Source organism: Lissotriton vulgaris, chromosome 9 (assembly GCF_964263255.1).
Source record: "Lissotriton vulgaris chromosome 9, aLisVul1.2, whole genome shotgun sequence".
NCBI classification, from domain to species: domain Eukaryota; kingdom Metazoa; phylum Chordata; class Amphibia; order Caudata; family Salamandridae; genus Lissotriton; species Lissotriton vulgaris.
In genome coordinates this window covers 863,747,067-863,768,559 of record NC_141697.1, presented here as the reverse complement: position 1 = coordinate 863,768,559, position 21,493 = coordinate 863,747,067, and the positions used below count along the sequence as shown (strand labels likewise).

At 45.0% G+C, this 21,493-nt stretch overlaps 1 protein-coding gene across 3 annotated transcripts in view; it reads left to right on the top strand.

Moving 5' to 3' along the window:
- Positions 1 to 21,493, top strand: part of LOC147692380 (cytochrome P450 2A13-like) — a 1,200,227-nt gene that overhangs the window by 718,013 nt on the left and 460,721 nt on the right. For all 3 annotated transcript variants that reach the window (XM_086938606.1, XM_086938607.1, XM_086938605.1), the window contains exon 5: positions 12,675 to 12,851. In XM_086938606.1, coding sequence (XP_086794732.1) covers positions 12,675 to 12,851 — 177 coding nt within the window. The remainder of the gene's footprint in view (positions 1 to 12,674; positions 12,852 to 21,493) is intronic.

Sequence of the window (21,493 nt, the reverse complement as noted above, 5' to 3'; positions counted from 1 at the left end):
GATAGGAGTGATTGTCTTAGAAAAATCTTGAATGAACCGACTGTAGAAATTTGCAAACCCCAAGAAACTTTGAACTTGTTTTACAGAGGATGGACTGGGCCAAGATTCTACCGCTTCCACCTTCTTTGGGTCCATTTCTATCCCCTTAGGACTGATGACGTATCCCAAGAACTCCACCTTTGAAGTGTGAAACAAACTCTTTTCCAATTTGACATACAAAGAATTAGAAAGCAGTTTCTTAAGAATAGCTCGGACCTGATGCACATGCTCTTCTTCAGAATTTGAAAAGATAAGAATGTCATCTATATAAACAACACAACATACATCAATAAATTCATGCAGAACTTCATTTATAAAAAATTGGAAGGCTGCAGGAGCATTGCAAAGACCAAAGGGCATGACTTGGTATTCAAAGAGTCCAAATTTAGTACGAAAATCTGTTTTCCATTCGTCACCCTTTCGGACTCGTACCAAATGGTAAGCTCCCCGCAAGTCCAATTTTGTATAAATGGTGGCTTTTTTGACTTGGTCTAGCAAATTGGGAATCAAGGGCAAAGGATACCGGTTTTTTACTGTCACGTTGTTCAGGGCACTATAATCTATGCACGTGCGCAACTCACCTCCCTTTTTCGGAATGAAAAAGAGAGCTGATGAGACAGGAGACTTGGAATGACGAATAAAGCCATTTGCCAAGTACTCATCCAAGTACTCTCTAAGATGGACATTCTCCTTTTCCGTTAAAGCATAAATTCGGCTACATGGCAGAGTAGCCCCTGGGACAAGATCAATCCTACAGTCAAAGTCTCTATGTGGAGGGAGAGTGTTTGCCTTTTTCTTGTCAAAAACGTCTTGAAGATCTGAGTAAACAGATGGGACGCCTTCTATTGCTAAAACTCTAGATGAATCGGAAGGAAAGTTAAACCCTTGAATAATGTCTCCTGATCTTTCTAGAAGAAAACATCTGTTAATACAATGAGTTGACTGAAAGGTTACAGTCTGAGACACCTAATCTATAATTGGATTGTGCTTGAGCAACCAAGGAATTCCCAGAATCATCTTGAACTGAGGGGCGTCTATGATATCAAATTGTATCTTTTCACGGTGAATAGGCGAACAGTCCATTTCAAGGATTTCAGATTGTCGGCTAATCGGTCCCGAAGTTAACTCCTTACCATCTACTGCTCTAACAATTTCTGGATGATCTTTTAGAATAGATTCAAAGCCTAACTGGGAGAAAAACTGAGTGTCTATAAAGTTTCCCGTAGCTCCTGAGTCTATTACAGCTTCTACCTTTCTAGATTGAGAGGAAGGCGATTGACTTCTTAATTCGACTAGAATACCAAAATGCTTACATCCCAAAGGTGGAGCAGTAGAGGCCAAATTGGAAATTACACTCGATGAACCGACCTCTTCGTTCATCGAGTTTTCTAGTTTTCGGACGATTCCTGAGTTAGAGCAAGATCCGAGGATTTTGACTTAAACTTATTAGGTCTGGTAGGACAGTCTCTTACAAAGTGACCAGTCTTACCACAGTAAAGACATTGATTTAATTTTCGTCTCTTTTCCTTTTCATCTTTTGAGAGCGGACCTCGAACTGTACCTATTTGCATAGGTTCCACATGATCTGTTTTAGGGCCTACCTCCTTACCTGATGATGAACTTCTATCCTTCACAAATAGGATTTTATGGTCACTCTTCCCTTTTTCGCCCTTTCTCTCGCTAAGACGATGGTTCAACTTTATCACAAGATCGATAAACTCACTGATATCATCCGGAGGTTCTAAAATTTGAGTTACCATATCTTTCAGATCTTCCCGAAGACCTCTATAAAAAATAGAAATTCTTTTATCGTATGGCCAATTAGCCTCTAGTACCAAACGATTAAATTGAGAGATGTAGTGAAGGAGATCTGAAGACCCTTGTTTTAAACTTAATAACTCATTGTGTGCAGACTGCACAAACATATGTTTTGCAAAAATCTTCTTTAGAGCCCGTTCAAAGTTTCTGAAATTATACAGAATTGCATCATCTCTTTCAACTAAAGGGATGGACCAAAGAGCAGCATCACCTCCAAAATATGATAACATAAAAGCTACTTTGGAGGAGTCATCTGGAAAGGCTGATTTCTTGGCTAAGAAATGTAGATGACATTGTTGCAAGAATATAGAAAACTTGTTACAGTCCCCATAAAAACGTTCTGGTGGAGCTAAGGGCGATGGTATTGGGGTAACTACCTGAATCTGAGTTCCCCCCCTGAGTCTGAGGATGAAGTCTGCACACTAACTGAACTCTGCTGAATGGCTGCTTGTAACGCAGTCATGTCGTTTCGTAAAGAAACATTCTCATCCCTTATATCCTTTAGTACTGCTGCTATTTCCTGTAAGGAAACCTGGTCCATTGCGTCTGGGCGAAATATTCTTCTTGGGCTTTGCCTTCTGTCAAGACCTAAGTACGCTGTCTCTTACCTTTTGTAATGACTGGGATTCCTTGTAGACAGTGTAGAGATTTTCGCCGAGACGCAAGGGACCAACTTCCCAGAAAACTCTAACTAAAACTTGCTGACTAAACTTACAGCTAAGCATTAACTAGAACTTTTGGGAGGAGGGCCGGAACTGGACGTTGACTGGAGTGTTATGCCTTTGACTGTCGACCTGCGGATTAACAAGAACAATAAAGCTCACTATCCACTCTATTCTTATCGTATTCCTACTACAAGTTAGTCTACCCTTTACCCTATGTAAGAGCTAGTTCACACTAAGCTGGTTCCTACCTGCGATCAGTCTGGTTCTGTCCACCGTCCAGTATTTCTTTGTCTTGTCAGGAACGTAGTCTTGGGAATTGTCCTTTTAGGGTGACTTGTAGCCTTTCAGATTAGAAGTCTGTGAATTAAATAAATAAAATATTAACAATCCAGTCTTTCACTATTGTTCTCCTTTCTCCTTGTTCTCTCTCCCCTCTCTGTTACCTAACACTTACTTGATAAACTCTTCCTTTCTGAATTAAATGATGGTTTCTGATGAGCTCTAGTGTATTTTACCTAAGAGAAATGAAATACACCAAGAAAAGCAACAACTCTAGCATAAACAATTCACAATGACTTTCTTGTGAATATTCCTAGACAAGTACGTATCCTCAATAGTCTTAAAACATAATCTGTGATTCACAATGAATTTCTTGTGAATACCTTCAAAACAGAAAACAGAAATGTGCACACAATAAATCACTAATCTGGTTCTAAAGCAATCTCTGCATTCAAAAAGCAATCTCTGCATTCAAAATAGTTCCCCAAAAGACACTAATACTATTTTAAAATAGCTTTCTTTCTTGCGTTGGGCGCCTTGAGAATATCCAAAAACTTAGCTTTAATGTTCTCTTGTAAATTGTCAGGATTCCTGAGCTGCTTGCCAAGTTCTCCAGTCCTTGCGCAGGATAAGCAGTTCAAAAGGCTTAGGAAATAATTCCCACGAAGTCCTCCGTGGAGCGCTGGAACCAGGAACCTGCAGATGAAGCTCGCGACGTTGTCCTCTTGAAAATTCAGAGGCAAAGCGAGTTTCCTAGGTGTGGGTGCGGTTTAAATACCGTCCGCACCCACAGTCAACGTGCGCTTGCACGTTTCAACAGTCTTCAGCCTTCCGCGTGCAGCGCGAGCGGAAGGCTTTCTGCTTTCAGACGGCAGATGTAAAATTCAAACGCACACGCGTCTATTTTGCTTTCGGCTCATCGCATGTGAAAGCTCTCTGTTGGCAATGTGAAAGCTCTCTGTTGGCAATGTCAAAACCTAACAAAATACCACAAATAAATCACGGAAATGCCTGAACCAAGATCTCTATGAAACTAAACACAACATCATACGACAACATTAGTTATTGCTATCATTCATTAATAAAACGTATTTATACCATTTTACCAAGACACACATACATAAAGAGGTGCTGGTGCACGGGAAAGGGGTGGGTTTTTTCAGATGGGAAAGAAAACAGTTATGTGCAGAGTGTACATCACTGATGGGCATTTAGCATGCTTCCATTGAAGGTGACAGGCGGGACAGGGGAATCGTGACACTATCATGCTACCCTTTAGAGGAAAAGGTAAAAACAGCTTTAGGCCTACCAGTGTAGCCTGACTATTGCAGATCAAACACTGCAATTCAATGTGTCAAAATAAACTCTTTTGCCAGGTCTCCCTTATAAATATTAAAAAGGCATCCCTATGTGGAGCTTATGGTCCACTAGGCAGGGTGCATGGTTTTTAAAAGTAGACCGTATATAAGATTAATGTTAATATGTCCTTATAGTGATGAGCGCCCAAAAGCAATTTTTCACTGGCTTCACTGGCTTGGGCCTAGCTGTCTGATGTAGAAAACCAGACTACAGATTTAAAAATCCTAATTATTAAACAACTATTTCTGTAATGATTATTAAAATCCAATTTTATTTTAAAAAGAAAATATGAAGCAAAAATAACTTTTATAACATTACCTTTGCTTGCCTTGATGTCCTGGAGGATCACTTTACATTTGCCCCACCAATTCTTCTTACCAGTATTTGGCAGTTAAATACATGTTAAAAAGGTGCAAACTGCCTCACATGAGCAAACAATAGGATGAGCTCTATGGGCAGAGATGACTCATCTGAATCTGACAGATTTAGCAGGGTTGGACTGTGAACAAATTTCTGATATGACAGTGTTGAATCTTGTGTTTGAATGTCAAATCCTGCTTGAAAGGTCTGCTGGGTTTACATAGAACACTTTGGGATGAACTAGAAAGGAATGGAAACACAACGCCAAAAAATTCTTATTTGTCCACTGTCTGGCTGCTGAAAAACCCTACTTCTGTTCTACTAGTCTTCCGTCTGTGGATTTTGCATAAGGCACTGGAGGAACAATTGAAAAGATGCAAAATAATTTCTTAGATATTCATGGTTTTGGTGTTTTGAGTTAGATGGGGAGGACACTATAGTATGCTCCCACACAAATGCATAGTCTTCACAGATCAAGTTAAGTTTGGTTGAAGAATTTCACCATTTTAAAAATGCCCAAAGTAGGATGGCTTGGCCCAGGAACTTTTACATCATTGGTTAGCATGTGCCCAGGAGTCATTCCCAACCACTGATTTATTCCAGCCTTAAGTGTGGCCTCTCCATGCACACACCTTAGAACAACCCTGGACCTGAGGAAGACCAGAAGAGAAATTAAACCACTATCTGCAACCTGGGAAGAACCACCAATGACTTGGCCTGCTCTGTCACATACCAAGCACAGAGAAGTGAACTCCAATGGTCATAAGGCTGACCTCCCATCCAAGAGATAGGGACACCAACAAGCTACAAGAAGCCTTTTCAACAAGGGTTGTGATAATTCCTTGAGGTGTATATTCATCTACCTCAAATAATATTCAAATGTATTGCCCCTTGTAAATGAACACATAATGGCATACCGTTCATAAATGGCATTTTGACCATCCTTGGTAAATTAGCACCCTATTCATGTCATATTGTTACCATTTGTGATCGAATTGTTGTTACCCCTGTCATACCAAAAGTTATATGTTATTGCTCAGAGAAAATCACAAACTGAAGCTAGGGGTCAAGATATATATTTGCTTAAATTAAAATGTGGAAGTTGCATACACATACAGTTTTATTATGAAAATGAAACAAAGCTTTTTTTAAGGTAACAACTTATTTACCAGAATGAAAATTGTGAATTTCGAGCTGAAATGTCTTCGTTTTACATATGGCCATGTCGGAACTGGGGTAGCTTGGTGCGCAAAATAACTATGGATTAAACCCAGATCTGTGACTGGGGGTGAATGTTTTGCCATTGTGCAACATTCCGTCCATCATCTTGTGTGTTTTGCTGTTCACCCTATGTGGGAAGGGTGTGCCCAGACATGGGTCCTGTGCTCACTAAGCCACTGCAGTCAAGCTATCCTGGCTGAAGACGGCTGATAGCCAGAACCCGGTCCTAGGATGCTTGATTCCGGTCCAGGGAAGACATGGCTTGGCAGTTCGGGCTGGACTGTCCCATGAGGTACAGGGTCAAGACTGATTTGTATATGGCCATGTCTGAACTGGGGTGGCTTGGTGCGCAAAATAACAATGGATTAAACCCAGATCTGTGACTGGGGGGAATGTTTTGCCATTGTGCAACATTCTGTCCATCATCTTGTGTGTTTTGCTGTTTATTCCCTTATTCAATCCTAACGGCGATCTCACAGATGCACACGAAGCACCCCGGGAAAGCCTGCTGGCTACATAAACGAGCCACGAGCGCTCACTACCCGGGTGCATCAAGATTATCATAAGACAAGGGTCTCCTCTTTAAAACAGAACAAGAGGGTGAAATGAAATTAGTGTAAAGAATACAAGGGACAACCGAGGTCAGACAGAATAACAAGAACTTTGAGGAGTACAATAGGAAAATAGGAAAACGGGTGCAAATAAATTGAAAGACACCGCGTTTGAGGCTTTCCATCGTTTTTTAAAAGGAGTTTGGGAGATCGAAAAAATTCCTATAACGACCCCAAGAGTGAAAAATAATTGACATAACTTAATTCACCAAGATGCATTCGCATAGGTGATTGATTGTGGATAAAACCATAAACACTGTCCTGAAGAAGGAGGCCATAATCACTCAAGGCTTTCGAAACGCGTCGACGCATTTACGAAGGGTTACATTCGGAGTTGTCAGCAAACAATTGGGTGTAAGGAAGGGAAATCCTTCCCAGTGTTGTCAAACAAAGGGTCCGAATTAACAAGATTAAGACAAATACTACTGTCTTTTCCCATATTTCTCCATTTCCACACTAGGTGGTTTTATTGCTAATTGTATATTGTGTGAGTATTTAATTATAACTGTACATGGATGCATGTGTTTTTTATTGAAATAAAATGTATATTTTTACATAAATAATGTTTTTTCTTTGGTAAGTGTTCCCCGAGCAATATGTGGATACTTGAGTGAGTGATGCAGACTGAGTGAGATAATTCTTTGAATACCTTTGAATCTTGGATCACTTAATCTCCCATTGGGAAAAAAAATTACTTTACTTGACAGTATACTGGTGCTCTATTTCCCTTTGGGTAATACTGAGCCCCTCTCTTTGGATTAAAAAAATGTTTTGCTGTTTAACCTATGTGGGAAGGGTATGCCCAGACGTGGGTCCCGTGCTCACAAAGCCACTGGAGTCAAGCTATCTTGGCTGAAGACGGCTGATAGCCAGAAACCGGTCCTAGGATGCTTGATTCCCGTCCAGGGAAGACATGGCTTGAGAGTTCGGGCTGGACTGTTCCCATGAGGCACAGGGTCAAGACTGATTTGCATATGGCCATGTCTGAACTGGGGTGGCTTGGTGCGCAAAATACGATGGATTAAACCCAGATCTGTGACTGGGGTGAATGTTTTGCCATTGTGCAACATTCCGTCTATCATCTCATGTGTTTTGTTCTTCGTTTTAATATAGACATGGTATTATTGAAGACAAAATTACTGCATGACCATATTATACTTAAGGATGATAGTTGATGCCTAATTCATTAGTGGCACCTATTGTTCATTTTGGTTCCTTGGTTCAAAAGTGCACTCACTGCTTTGGTAGCTTATTTGTTATTTCATGGCATATGTAATGGGATTTTCATTCTCATAAAGCTTTGCAATGTAATTGATATTGCTGTAATTCGTATGCCATCTCATCCTGTGACTTCTATGTAATTTTCAGTATAATTGTTGAACAAGCTGTAGTATTTGTGTATCGCTGGTGTCAGCTTGACATTGTTTGGGTGGAACAATAAGATACAACATTATGCCATATATAATTTCAATGAAGTATTTGCTCCACACCACTTTTACTGCTGCCTAACTACAATTGAAGGTCCCTTTAGTGTCACTCAGGGGTGCAGAATATCTCTTAGGCCTAGATTCACTAAAGGTTCATTCAATGGAGCACTTCAAGTCAGATTTCTGCGCTGCATTGGGTGAATAATAGAGAACAGAACTGTGCCATCTTTATAAAGAGTTGGCACAGTTCTACTTTTACCTAGTGCTGTCGCACTTGAGGCTGCCTAGGGCCAATACAGGCACCCTTAAGGGATACATTCCTGTACAAAAATCCATTAAGGCTTATTCCACTTTCCATGTGTGCTGCCTAATGTAGCACACATACAAAGAAGAAGTGATTAGGAGATATCCATTTCGGTCCGCACACCATATTGAAGCAAACCCATATTTAGAAGTCTTAAGTAAATATGAGTTTGCGTCCAAGTGCATAGTTGGATGAATGGGAACTTCACCCATGTAATGCCTATCTGACACAAGGTATTGCAAGGCAGCACTATGAGCAGTGATGCATTACTTTTTGTGTTTTTCACATATCACTTTGCATGGCTCAGTATTAAACCAAAAGACCTTGTGATTCCGGGCTGTTTCAAAAAGTAATACCAGCTGAATCCACATCACACTTTAATACATTGAAATTCCAAGCACAAACCATTGGTTTTTTTTTTGCAGTCCTGATCTAACTTTTTATTTTAAGCAAGTGGTCTATAGATACTGATGTTTCCATTTGGCAACAAGCAATTGCTCTCATTTTTTTTAAAAAGAGGTCTTTATTGGCATATACAAGTTTGTGCAACAATGAATACTGAAACTGTGCATAAGAATCTCAATTGCAACATAGATATCAATGAACAGTCACCAATATCAGTGACGTGATGCAGGTGCTTGATGCAGTGTTGGAAGTGTCAGTGGGCATGTGCAGTATGTTTCTCCCTGTGCTAACTGTAAGCGCTCTTCAGATGATGGGCTGGCTGTCAGGCCAAGCCAAACCATGCCCTGTGTCAAAAATATATGGGTGTTCTGTAAGCACATAATGCTCAGACAGTGTTTTGAACTTGTGCCTCAAGTACAAAACTAAACATGCACTGAACTGATTGGGACCCCAGGGACTGTCAAGTAGGACTTCAACAGTGCAAGATACAATCAAGCTGATTAGGTATGAGCAGGGAGGGGCAGAATTATCCCACTAATGGGGGGGAGCAGGAAGGAACAGGCCAGTGGCAGTTGAGCACTAGCTTTGTCGTAAGTCAGCACCCGTTCACCCCCGGTGTCTCCATAAGAAGTAGAGTTTACGCAAGGGTGTCAAATTTTTGTTGCAGTCTGCCACACCCTCACCCTACAGTTTTGCGTCAAGGCATCAGTTTCAGCAGTCGCACAATGGAACACAACCTGGAGCCAACAGTCAATCAAAGACGGCTGCCCCACCTTTCCGGACATGGCTATTAGGTGCTTGAAAAAAGCCATTGCTACATCAGCAAACGAAATCTAAGATTAGGAACATTTTAAGCGCGTAGTGATCCCTAGCAAACAATACATTGGATCTGTCAGAAAAGGCCTTTCCAGTATCTCGGATATGTGCTCCATTAATTGCACTCAACACCATGCTAGTGGGGGGGGCATTCCCACACCATGCGTAGGAAGGTTGCATCTTGGTAATCGCACCAGGTGCATGTCAATGCTATGTCCAGGAACATCCTTTTTAACCAGTGGGGTGTAAGGTAAGTACAATGTAAGTAACTGAATTGAATAAACTTCAGTCTGACATTACAGGAAACTCATTAGACCTGCTCCAGTGCCATCCTCCATTGCTTCTCAGTCAACATGATACCCAGACTTTCCTGCCACCAAAGCTTGCCTGATAGAGAAAGATCAGCATCCCTAGCCTGCAGTGCCATGTAAAAAACTTAACTGATTTACAGTCCAAACCATGAGTCAACACGCATTGCAGCCCCTGATACGTCTGAGTTTCAGCATTATACGTTAAACACTGGCCAGCATGCAGGCAATTGACATCGTGTGAATCCTGGAAAGAGCATAGAGTGCCTTTGTATTAGAGGTCCCCTGGAATCAACTATTCCGCATTCCGCCATTGACCGAATCATGGGCTTCCATCAGGGCCCTCAGGCTGGGCATGAACTGGGTTACCAACTGCCTGGTGTTCCATGTCAGTGTATTGTATGTGACCACCATGACAAGAATTTAGCGCCCCGTCCCTGGGCCTATGGGCAGACACGCACCCCCAGTAGGCCCGCAGCCCCCCCAGCTCCCCGCATCCAGTTCAGGCACAATAATAAACAATAAAAAACAGAACCGATCACTAACCATAACATCCACTCCCTTGTCTCAGATACTGACAGGCATCACACCACAATGCTCCCAACAGTGCATATGGTGGCCTAAGCTACCTTTGTTGGACTAAGTCAGTCCGTACATAAGTCTTTGGGGGTCAGACAGAATAGTGTGGCTGATGAAGTTCACAACAGGCAAAAGCAACCTATGCTAATCGGAGGAGCACCTCAAGTCTCACTGTAAGAGTATATCTGCTCATGCCAACCATGCTCCTATGCAGTATCTCTGGACATTGAATTGCCTCCCACCCATTTTCTCCCACTTATCTTACTCACCAATCCAGTATACAATCACAGGTCCAGCATCTCTATATGGGGTGACATCGCTGATACAATGGGGAAGTTCCCATCTGTGGACCCTGGCCCAAGTGCCCCAAAGACTAAGTTGTGACAAATTGTGCTGCTGCCTGGGACACCCATCAGAACAGCGGCCGCTTCGTCATCCTGTTCCTTGATGCCCTTGGTGTGCAGCCACGCCCAGACCTCTTTAGGGAGGATAAAAAAATGTTCTATTCGAGTCAATCAACCGGAGCCATGCTGGTAAGAGCAGGGCACACTTCAATCCTAATGCCTGAAGTTGTAACTTCTCTGCTCCAAATGTGTTGCACCTCTTCTGGATATTCAGGATAAGCTGTGATGTGCTACCATTGTAAGATCAGGGGCCCTTCACTAAAAACAATTGTAGGATTAAATCCATGTCCCTATAGTTGAGCAATCAAGTGATCAAAGACCTGAGGGTTGCCAGGAATACGGTGTGCACACTCTGCAGGAAAGAACTTCGGCGTTCAGTCATGAAGCACCATCAGCAGCAACCAATCTTCAAGAAAGAGCTCCATGTTGGGGCCCTCCACTCTCTCAGGAAAGCCAAGAAAGTGGACATTATTGCGTATCGATCGTCCTTCGGCATCTTCTTTCATGGCCTTGAGGGCATGTACCTCAGCCTGTACCACCATCATTTGCTGCAGGTAGTGACTAATGAGGGCCGCATGGATGTCAGAGGATTCTGCTTCATCTACTCCCTCCATTAATTTAGTTTGGTCTTCGCCCAGGAGTCCTGTTTTTATCTGAATGGACCAAAGTTGAGGTCTACAGAGCTATCTTTGAGTCCTGGATTGCCTGCAGCACTTTATCAAACATCCCGGTATGGTGTCCAAGTGTGTTTCTACAGCTGCTTGATCGGGTCCACCACCGCAGGGGAGATCGCCAACATAGCCATGAAGGACCTCTGGGGGGCTGGAGCCTGGAAGTCTTTGGTTTAACCATGCCTACCCAGGGACCTTCTCAGGACCACCTAGAAGGAGGCAAGACGGGGGGTCTGAACTCTCCCACACCCATCAAGGTCAGCATACCAGAAGCCGGCTCGGAAAAGTAACTGGGTTCTGCCAATCTCACCTCACCCTTCAGTATCACTCAGTGCAGGGGCACTACCAGCATCCATTCGCCAAAGCACAGGAGGAGCATCCTCAACTCTATCCCCAGTCACACCAAGAACACACAGGGCACAGGGAGTCATTACACTCTGAGGTGTGCAACACGCCCCAAGCAGCCCTTCTTTGTAGCAGGTGGGAATGCAGCAATGCCTGGCGCTCACTTCACCATGTACCAGAGATCCACATAACAAGAACAGAACTTGAGGGGAGGTGGCAGCACGCAGGTCTCAAAGTCGGAGGGTTCAAGTCAACGGGCCTCCTCTATTCCTGCAGGACTCAGTGCTAGAGGGGACAGTGCCTTCTCATTTGTGGACCTAGGGGGGTAATTGGAGGGATAAGTCACCTTAAAGTGCCATCTCAAGCTGGGTCAGGGAAAAACACCACGTGCCCACCAGTTCCTCCAAAGCCAGCCGGCTCTTCTCCACTTTCACCGACTGCTGAACGGGTGCCTGAACCCCTGCAGCACTCCTTCAGGCACAACTAGTCAATCTCGGGTGGTAGGCCACCTCGTTTCACAGTCACAGCTTTGCCCTCTCCTCACCTTGCCGTCTACACTGCTGCCGGGTCCCAGCCCAGCTTCTGGTCTGGTCGCACTTCCCATCAATGGCCAGGAGGAGCATCATCAGCTACCAACAAAATGCGGGCTGCGCAAGTGCACCATTCAGACCGCAGTAGTGAGGAGCTCCGTGCAAAAGCGTGCCTCTGGTCTACCGGCATCAGCTGGAAACACCTGCACATGCCGTCTGGCAGGTATGTGACTGTAGGGAAGACCCCCTAACTTAGTAGGGCAGTCGAAGTGGACACATGCAGGATAATGCCAATATGGGTCCGGATTGCAGCAGAACCCTGGTGTTTCTTAACCATGCATCCCCAGCAATTAAACTCATAACAATTTCTTAAAGTAAACTTTTATGCAAAGTGAGTTGAACATTTGGAGGTTTCAATGAAGGGCAGGAATTCATGTTGCATCACTATTTATTAAAATATGTTTTTGGCATTAAAGCTAATTACTGCAGAATGTTCTGATGTTGCTTATTTTGCTTTGGTTTTCTCGTTTCAGCTCTATGAGATGTATCCGAGGATAATGGATCACTTACCTGGACCTCACAAGAAAATGTTTGAACTATTCAAATATCTGGAAGATTTCATAGTAGAAAGAGTAGAACAGAACCAAAAAACCATTGATCCCAACACTCCAAGGGATTTCATTGACTGCTATCTCATTCAAAGAGAGAAGGTACTCTAACTTTATCCTTTACAAGTAGTAGATGAGCCATATACTTGCATAATTAACTTTTAAAGCAGTGTTTATTTATAGAGCAAATGTCCCTATTAATTCACGATCAACCAGTAATAAATTTGCCTTGAATATTAACCAAACACATTTTAAGCTGGATGCTTTTTTTCTAAAGGTTTGGAATTAGCATTCAGACCTAAAAAACACAAGTTAAATAAATTATCTTTCATTTATAGGCTTCGAGAATTTTGCTTAGTTCTATTACATAATTCCATTGTTTATCCAGAATAAGAAGGGATTTGGTGAGTTTCTCCCAGGTATTTTTATTCTCTGTGGATATTGCACTTATTATTCTATGAAGAGAAAATAATGGAATCAAACCAAAATGGAAGAATACTTGTATTGCGGTCATTTTAATTCATGCATGCACTTTAATAGAATTAGCCATCAAATTATTTAGTTATATAAATATATTGATGTTCAATTATCTAGAATCATTACATCCCAGCAGAGAGAGACACATGCAAAACTGAACAGTTAAAAGCAGAATAAATGCATACAGTAGCAAAGTATAAGAACCTCAAAGGGGTTTGAGGACTGTCCATGCAGTAAAGTGTGGCCGGCCAAATGAATGCAGTCCCTAAGAGTCAAAAAAGTGCTTCACGCTTTCTATAATAAAGATATCAATATTTCGGCTCAAGTGAACCTTTGCTTGATAGAGTAGCGGTGACCTGCTTTAAAGTGCCTGCTGTGTCGTATTTCTTTACTGGTAGGGTACCGCTCTGAGGGATGTGAACCATAGAGGTCAGGCATTGGTGCCCAGGACATCAGGGGTGTCTTAAATTGTCTGTTGCCTCTTTCTTTTCTTTATATGAACATGGGCAGTTTGAGGAGTTCCGTGCCTACAGAGGCCATCGTGACTATTTTTGTTTTTCTGTTACTGATTTCTCAAACTTTACGAAGCGCCCAGATAGCTGGCATGAGTCTCTTTTATGACAGGTTAGGACTGCAGCTTTAGATGTCCTTACATTTATATTTCAATAATATTGCCTTGAGCCAGTAGTGCCTCAAGGCTTTCATGGCTTCATATATGCAGGTTACTTATATTAAGGATTCTTCTGTTGTACCACACCATTTGCATTGTTTGTAAACTTCCCCCTCCTTTCGACCATACCAAATGTATTTCGTCATGATTTTAAATAGGAGTGCAAATCCACTTGATTCACCTTTTTTTAAACTGTGATACACTAGCACATACTGATTTAAATAGTATTTCTTTACATTCATCATCTGTTATGATGACTAATTCTGGATTTCCATGAAACCATGGAAAGCAAACTCAAAACAATTAGAAGTCTTTTGTCCAAATTATCATCCCCTGGTGTTGGACCAGGTTGATCTATACCCATAGCAGAAGCTAGACTAAACCCCAAAAATATTCAGTATTTTGTGTCAGTGCCTAATTTGTAAGAAGAAGGCAGGGACCTCATCAGGAGGTCACTGCAGCTTGCACCACCTGCTGTCCTGTGAGCGCAGCCAATGATAGTACCAACACAAGTACTAAAATCACACTTTTAAACAAGTGACAATTCTATCCATTTTAGGCCCTCAAAACTGTAAGAATGGCTTAGGTGGCAGGTATTAGTAAGTTTTAATGTATATTAAATTAATTGACAACTGTTGTAGACCTCATCTCTAAATTAGATAGACAGCTCGTCCATGTGGCAGACTGTTATAAGTGCCAGTGCTGACAATTGAGTGTGGTGCCAAGTACTGGAAACCCCTGGCTCAAATTAAGCACTGCTTTGTGTGTTCTTTTTCAAGCTCTCCTCTGTTCTATCCAAAACTATAGAATTTAGTTTTGAATCATTGCATACATTTAAGCCATGCATTACTTCTAAAATCATGATAACGAGGTTGATTCTATTCTTGGATTTAATTCCATTATGGAATTTAAGTTATGAGCTATCAGAAAGGCCTAATATTTTCAGGTAAAAGAGGGCATTTGTTTTGTTTATGGAAAAAGAGAAGCACATTTCTCTAGTCTCTGGATTATGCTTTGTGGAACCAAGATATACAAGCCAGTTTATCTACTCAGGAGTACCTTACTTTGCACAAGGGTGGTCTTTTTAGAAAATTAACAGCTTTTATGTCTGAAAATGTGTTAATTTAATTATTTATTTAAAAAAAGATCAAAATGGTTTCGTAAACATTAAAATATTAAATCCACACACATTTTTAGTAGATAAATTCTGTTTAGTAAATTTAGGATTATTTGTGATACAACAAAGACACAGGATTAAAAGGCTTCATGAAAATCTTTTCATTTGTTTATGATAATTTTGATTGTTTAAAAAGATAAACAATAAAAAAGAGTGAAGCAGCCAGAGAGAGTGTAACCATAGAAATATTTTTTCTGTGGCAAACATGGGTGGCAGTTACTACAAAAATATGCATGAAGCCTGAAGCACTTCTAAAAACGTCAATTAAAATAAATTAATTATATAATACCGCTAGACACCAATCTGTTGGAACCTGGGATGACAGGTCACCTAGGGTAGCCTGGCCTAGGGTAAGACATAAATTCTAGAGGCACAAGTGTGAAGGTTGCAAACCACCCAACAGTAAATCCACGCAATAACACACAAAAATGACACTACACCAAAGTATGGAAAAATATGAGCTGATTTATAAAAATAATATTCTCTTTGTTTTAGCTCTTAGTATTCACAATTGAAAATTATACATTCAGTCAGGTGAAATAACATTACGCTTAAGTCTTGGGAAATACTACAGCTCAGTACAAGCAGATGTCATAAAACCACTAGGATTATTTTTAGCAGTGTTAACTTACATCAGTAAACAACATTAATAGTACATTTCATTACATTAGACTCCAAACTTTGATGTGACTCAACTTCTATGAAGTGCTCTTTAACTCTCCCTTTTAGTCACTCAAATTACCACCATGGGACACTACTACAGAAAGGTTTAAGTTGTACAGGTCTGTGCAGCAGCAGTCTCTATTAGACACCAGCTCCCCTACTTAATGAGCAGGTGCTCTTAGAACAGCTTCACCGGCCACTGCAAAATCCCTCAGTATCCACTTCCCAACCTAGACTGGCTCCACTGGAGTAATAACCTGCTATAAGCAATGAGCCAGTCTGGGTATTCCAGGAAACCAACTGTCAGTGCAGCCCCTTTCAGAGATTCCTTATGGATGCTGTATACTTTAGTTTGGATTCTCAGCTAGAGCGCTGACTATGTCACACTTCCCCTGCTTAATCCTCCTTACTTGTAATACATCCTTGAGCTGTAATCTTGCATCACCAGAGGCAGGGCAAAGGAGCTGAACGCTGAGGAGGCTCACCGATCTCCAGGGCCCCTCAGCTTCCCCCTTCCTACTCGAGCCAGCTCCTCCGTGTGGCTTCTGAGCAGGGAAAAGGCAGTTTTCGCCGATTCTTCTGAGCCTCTGCCAGGCTCCTCAATTCCCCCCTCCCACTCGCGCCAGCTCCTTCGTGAGGCGCTCGAGCGGGGGAAAGACGATGCCACACACTTCAGCCTCTGCTCGGCTCTCGGCGCCTCCCCGCCTGGTCCCGCCTCCGCCTTCCTGAAGAGAAGCGGCGCGACCGGGCATGCGTGAGCGAGCGGCGGCTTCAGTTGGAGACTGCTCGGTTCTGCCTTCTCCGGCCCCGCCCACAAGCACCGGCTCACTCGCTGCTTATGCCGGGTTAGCGCTGACAGGACACAGCGCAGGAAAGACGATCCTCCACTACAGCGTCCGCTGCAGCCACCGGTCACAGGGCACACAGGCGGCCTGAACAAGCAACCAGTGCACCACGAAGCGCCTCGTGAAGAGCACGCTCTCAGCCCCACTTCAGTCACTGGGAGATCACTTGAGCAAGGGCAGCCCCAGGTACAGGGAAAAGGGGGAATAAGCTTGTGATATATGGCGATAGACTCCTCACCAGCTCACAGTCCTTACAGCCACTGTAGTTATATCCTGGGGTCACTTCCCTTGAGTTCCCTTACTGGGCAGAGGACTGCGCTCCGCAGTGCTGCAGTCTCCTTCTCCTGTAGACACCCCCTGTATAATTAGACAAGGGGCGAACTAGGCGCCCAGGGTCTCCAGTCATCCAACGCAGCAGGGATAGGACAAATAACCCAAGGGAGGAAGGGTGGTGAATCAATAGGCCCAAACCTCTGACTATCCTACCCCACCTTAAGCTACAGCCTGTCCTCCAGCTGACTCTCTCAGGTAGACAAAATGGCTGTCCAGCATTCCGCCTTTTATAGGCTGACCCTCAAAGGTCCAAAAGGGACCAGAAGGTTCTGGAATGCCCTATGCTACTCTATGGGACAGGTTCCAGGTGTGTCAGTTAGGGCAGTTGGTAGCCACCATTTTGTGACTCCAGCTATTCCTGTCAGAATAGGCCTCTAGGCCTGAGGTGAAAAACTATGAGGGGGGGAAAGAACACCTATCCCTTTGACCAACACCTAGAAAAAGCTAGTGGACACAAAAATTAATAAAGGTTTGAGGGGCAAAAAGGGGACAAAATAAATAATAAATTGGAGGGACTACGCAAAAAGCCAGACAGGTCTAACACGCGTCCCCCCCAGCTGAAAGTGGGGAGAACTACCCAACCCCTTGGGAGTCCTCATCACTAAGGCGGAAATACCTGGAGAGACCGTCTGCATTGGCGTGGTCCACTCCAGGCCGATGTTCCACCCGGAAGTCCATTCCCTGTAGGGAGATGGACCACCTCAACAGCTTGGGATTTTCCCCCTTCATTTGCATCAGCCAACGAAGGGGTCGGTGGTCAGTCTGAACCAGGAAGTGCGAGCCAAAGAGGTATGGCCGCAGCTTCTTCAGAGCCCAAACCACCACAAAAGCTTCCCTCTCAATTGCACGCCACTTCTGTTCCCTGGGAAGCAGTCTCCTGGATAAGAAGACCACAGGCTGATCCAGGCCCTCTTCATTTAGTTGCGATAACACTGCCCCAATGCCATGTTCTGATGCACCTGTCTGGACAATGAACTCCTTGGAGAAGTCTGGGGCCCTTAGGACCGGTGCTGCACACATTGCCTGCTTCAGTTTCTCAAAAGCTTGTTGACAAGTGTTTGTCCAAACTACCCGTCAAGGTTGTTTCTTAGAGGTGAGCTCTGTGAGAGGCGCTACAATAGTGCCATACCCCTTCACAAAGCGACGGTAGTAACCTGTGAGGCCCAGGAAAGCTCGGACCTCAGTCTGTGTCTTGGGGGGTTCCCAGGCCATGATTGCCTCAATCTTCACCTGCAGGGGCTGCACAGTCCCCCTCCCCACCAAGTGTCCAAGGTACACAACCGACCCCTGCCCAATCTCGCATTTGCTGGCCTTGATTGTCAATCCAGCTTGTTTCAGGGCCTGGAGAACTGCTTGCAAATGTTGCAAATGGTCCTCCCAACTGCTACTGAAGACAGCAATGTCATCCAGGTAAGCAGCAGAGAAACTCTCCATTCCAGAGAGGACCTGGTTCACCAGCCGCTGAAATGTGGCAGGGGCATTTATGAGCCCAAAGGGCATCACACAAAACTGGAAGTGTCCCTCAGGCGTGGAGAAGGCTGACCTTTCCTTTGCTCCATCTGTCAAGGAGATCTGCCAGTACCCCGAAGTGAGGTCAAAGGTACTCAGATATTGGGCAGCTCCTAGCCGGTCAATTAATTCATCCGCCCTAGGGATCGGATGAGCATCAGTCTTTGTCACTGAGTTCAGTCCCCGGTAATCCACACAGAACCTTAGTTCTGGTGTGGTGCCTGGTGGCGCGGCTTTTGGCACGAGCACCACCGGACTGGACCAAGGACTGTTGGAAGGTTTGATAACTCCCAGCGCTAGCATCTTGGCAACCTCTTCATGGATGCTAGCCTTCACCTTGTCGGACAGCCGGTAGGTCTTTGACTTCACTGGTGGGCTGTCCCCTGTGTCCACATCATGGGTACACAGGTGAGTCCTTCCCGGGACAAGGGAGAACAACGTAGAGTACTGCTCCAGTATCTGGCGGCAGTACTCCCGCTGCTCAGGAGTTAGAGTGGGAGAGAGAATCACTCCCTACACTGACCCATCCTTCTCTTGAGACGAGAATAAATCTGGGAGAGGTTCGCTTTCCGCTTCCTCTTCCCTATCAGTCACCATCATCAACATGACCTTGGGCCTCTCATGGTGGGGTTTGAGTCGGTTGGCATGCAGCACCCGTAGGGGCTGTCGAGGGGTCTTAAGGTCCACCAGGTATGTGGCCTTACCCTTCTTCTCCAACACTTCAAAGGGGCCTGTCCAGCGATCCTGGAGGGCACTAAGCTCTCCAGGCTCCATCACCCACACTTTCTGGCCAGGCTCCAATTCCACCTGGTGAGCATTGTGGTCATACCACTCTTTCATGACTGCCTGGCTGGCCTCCAAGTTGTCAGAAGCCTGCTTCCACAACTTCGCCATTTGGCTCCTGAAGGCCAGCATGTAGCTCACCACATCCTGGGGGGGGGTTCCTGGGAGACTTCTCCCAACCATCCTTCACCAGGCTGAGAGGACCGCGTACAGGGTGCCCATACAGAAGCTCAAAGGGGCTGAAGCCCACTCCCTTCTGTGGCACTTCCCTGTAAGAAAAGAGCAAACAGGGTAGGAGGACGTCCCATTTCCTCCGCAGGCTTTCGGGCAGACTTCTGATCATGCCCTTCAAGGTTTTGTTAAACCTCTCAACCAGTCCATTTGACTGGGGGTGATAAGGAGTGGTGAACCGGTAGGTCACTCCACACTCCTTCCACATTGCCCGCATGTAAGCTGACATGAAGTTGGTCCCCCTGTCGGACACAACTTCCTTGGGGAATCCCACTCGGGTAAAGATCCCCATTAGGGCTCTAGCCACCACAGGTGCAGTGACTGTCCTCAGAAGAGGAATTGCCTCTGGGTACCGTGTGGCATGATCCACCAGAACCAGGATGAACCTGTGACCAGCTGTTGTTGGTGGATCTAAAGGCCCTACAATGTCGATGCCCACCCTCTCAAAGGGTGTGCTAACGACCGGTAGTGGTTCCAGGGGTGCCTTCAGCTTCACCCCTGTTTTCCCACTGGCCTGGGAGGATACACATGTCGGACAGTAAGTGTTGGACGCCACTTTCATCTGAGGCCAATAAAAGTGGAGGACAAGCCGAGCAAAGGTCTTGTCCTGGCCTAAGTGTCCTGCCAGGGGTATAGCATGAGCCAATTCCAGCAGAAAGGCTCGGTATTGTTGCGGGACTACCAAGGCCCTTGATGAACCAGGTAAGGGTACCTTGGGTTCACTGTAGAGGAGTCCATCCTCCCAGTAAATATGGTAGTGTCCCGTAACATCACCTGCTGCCTGGGCTTCAGCCTGTCGCCTCAGTCCCTCAAGGGTAGGGCACTCCCTCTGCCCCTTACAGAATTCCTCTCTGGTAGGACCTCCCTCCACATGCCACTCAGCAGGGATGGGTAAATCCTCCAGAGAGTCTCCTTCCCCCTCCACGGACTCCTGGTCCACCACCGCAGGTGGCCGATCTGTCACATGGGGTGTGGAAGCCGGAGCAGGCTCTTCCTGTCTCCGGGTCTGTCCCTTTTTGGCAGCGGGTTGGGCCATTGTTCCAGGCTCCAACCCAGGCGAACTCCCTCTCCGGGCAGTCGCAGACCGTGTGCTCGCACAGGCCCAGTCAGGTGTACCCAGCATCGCAGTGTGCATCCGGTATTCCACCTCTCTCCAAGTGTTGTGCTCCATGTCATTCCCCAGCAGACAATCAACTGGCACGGCAGGGCTTACGGCAACTCGAAGTGAACCTGCAACCCCCTCCCACTCAAAGGGAACCTCAGCCACTGGATAGTGGCCCATTCTGCCGTCAGCCATCGCGGCGGGGTGGAGTACATTGGGAACCACCTGCTCTGGAGACACCAGCTGACTTCTCACCATAGTCATACTGGCTCCTGTATCTCTCAGAGCCTCCCCTCTCTGGCCATTGATGGTGACCCATTGCCCATACTTTGCAGTATTTGGGGGCACCTGGATCTTTGGAACCATCTCCCGCTCCCCCAGGGACACTAAGGTGACACCCGCCCACTCACCCCCCTTATCTAAGGGCAACTCCTCCCCGAGCACTACACTAGCTACTCCCGGTGGTTTTCCTCCGGTGGGAGGGGGTGGTCTCTTTGGACATCTGACATCTCCCTTATAATGTCCAACACCACCACACTCAAAACAGTGGAGAACCCTTGGCTGCTGGCTTTGGCCAGGATTAGGGTTTCTGGGCGGGTTTGCCTTAGGGGTGAAGCCTGTTCCCTTCCCTTGGAAATTGTTTTGGGGACCTTTAGAGAACTCCTTCTTTTTATCTCCCCCCTCCTTCTTCTGGGGGGCGCCCTGTCCGGCTTTTTGAGAATCCCCTCCAGTCCCCTTTGAGGACACCCGGGTACTTGCCCAGGTATCCGCCTCCTCTGCAAGCTTCCGGGGATTGGTCAGCTTGCTGTCCACCAGGTGTTGGCGCAGCTCAGGAAAACATTTCTCGAGGAGGTGCTCTTTCAAAAATAGATCATACAGCCCCTCATAATCCTTCACCTCACTGCCCTTGACCCAACCCTCTAAGGCTTTCTTGGCATAATCTAAGAAATCCAC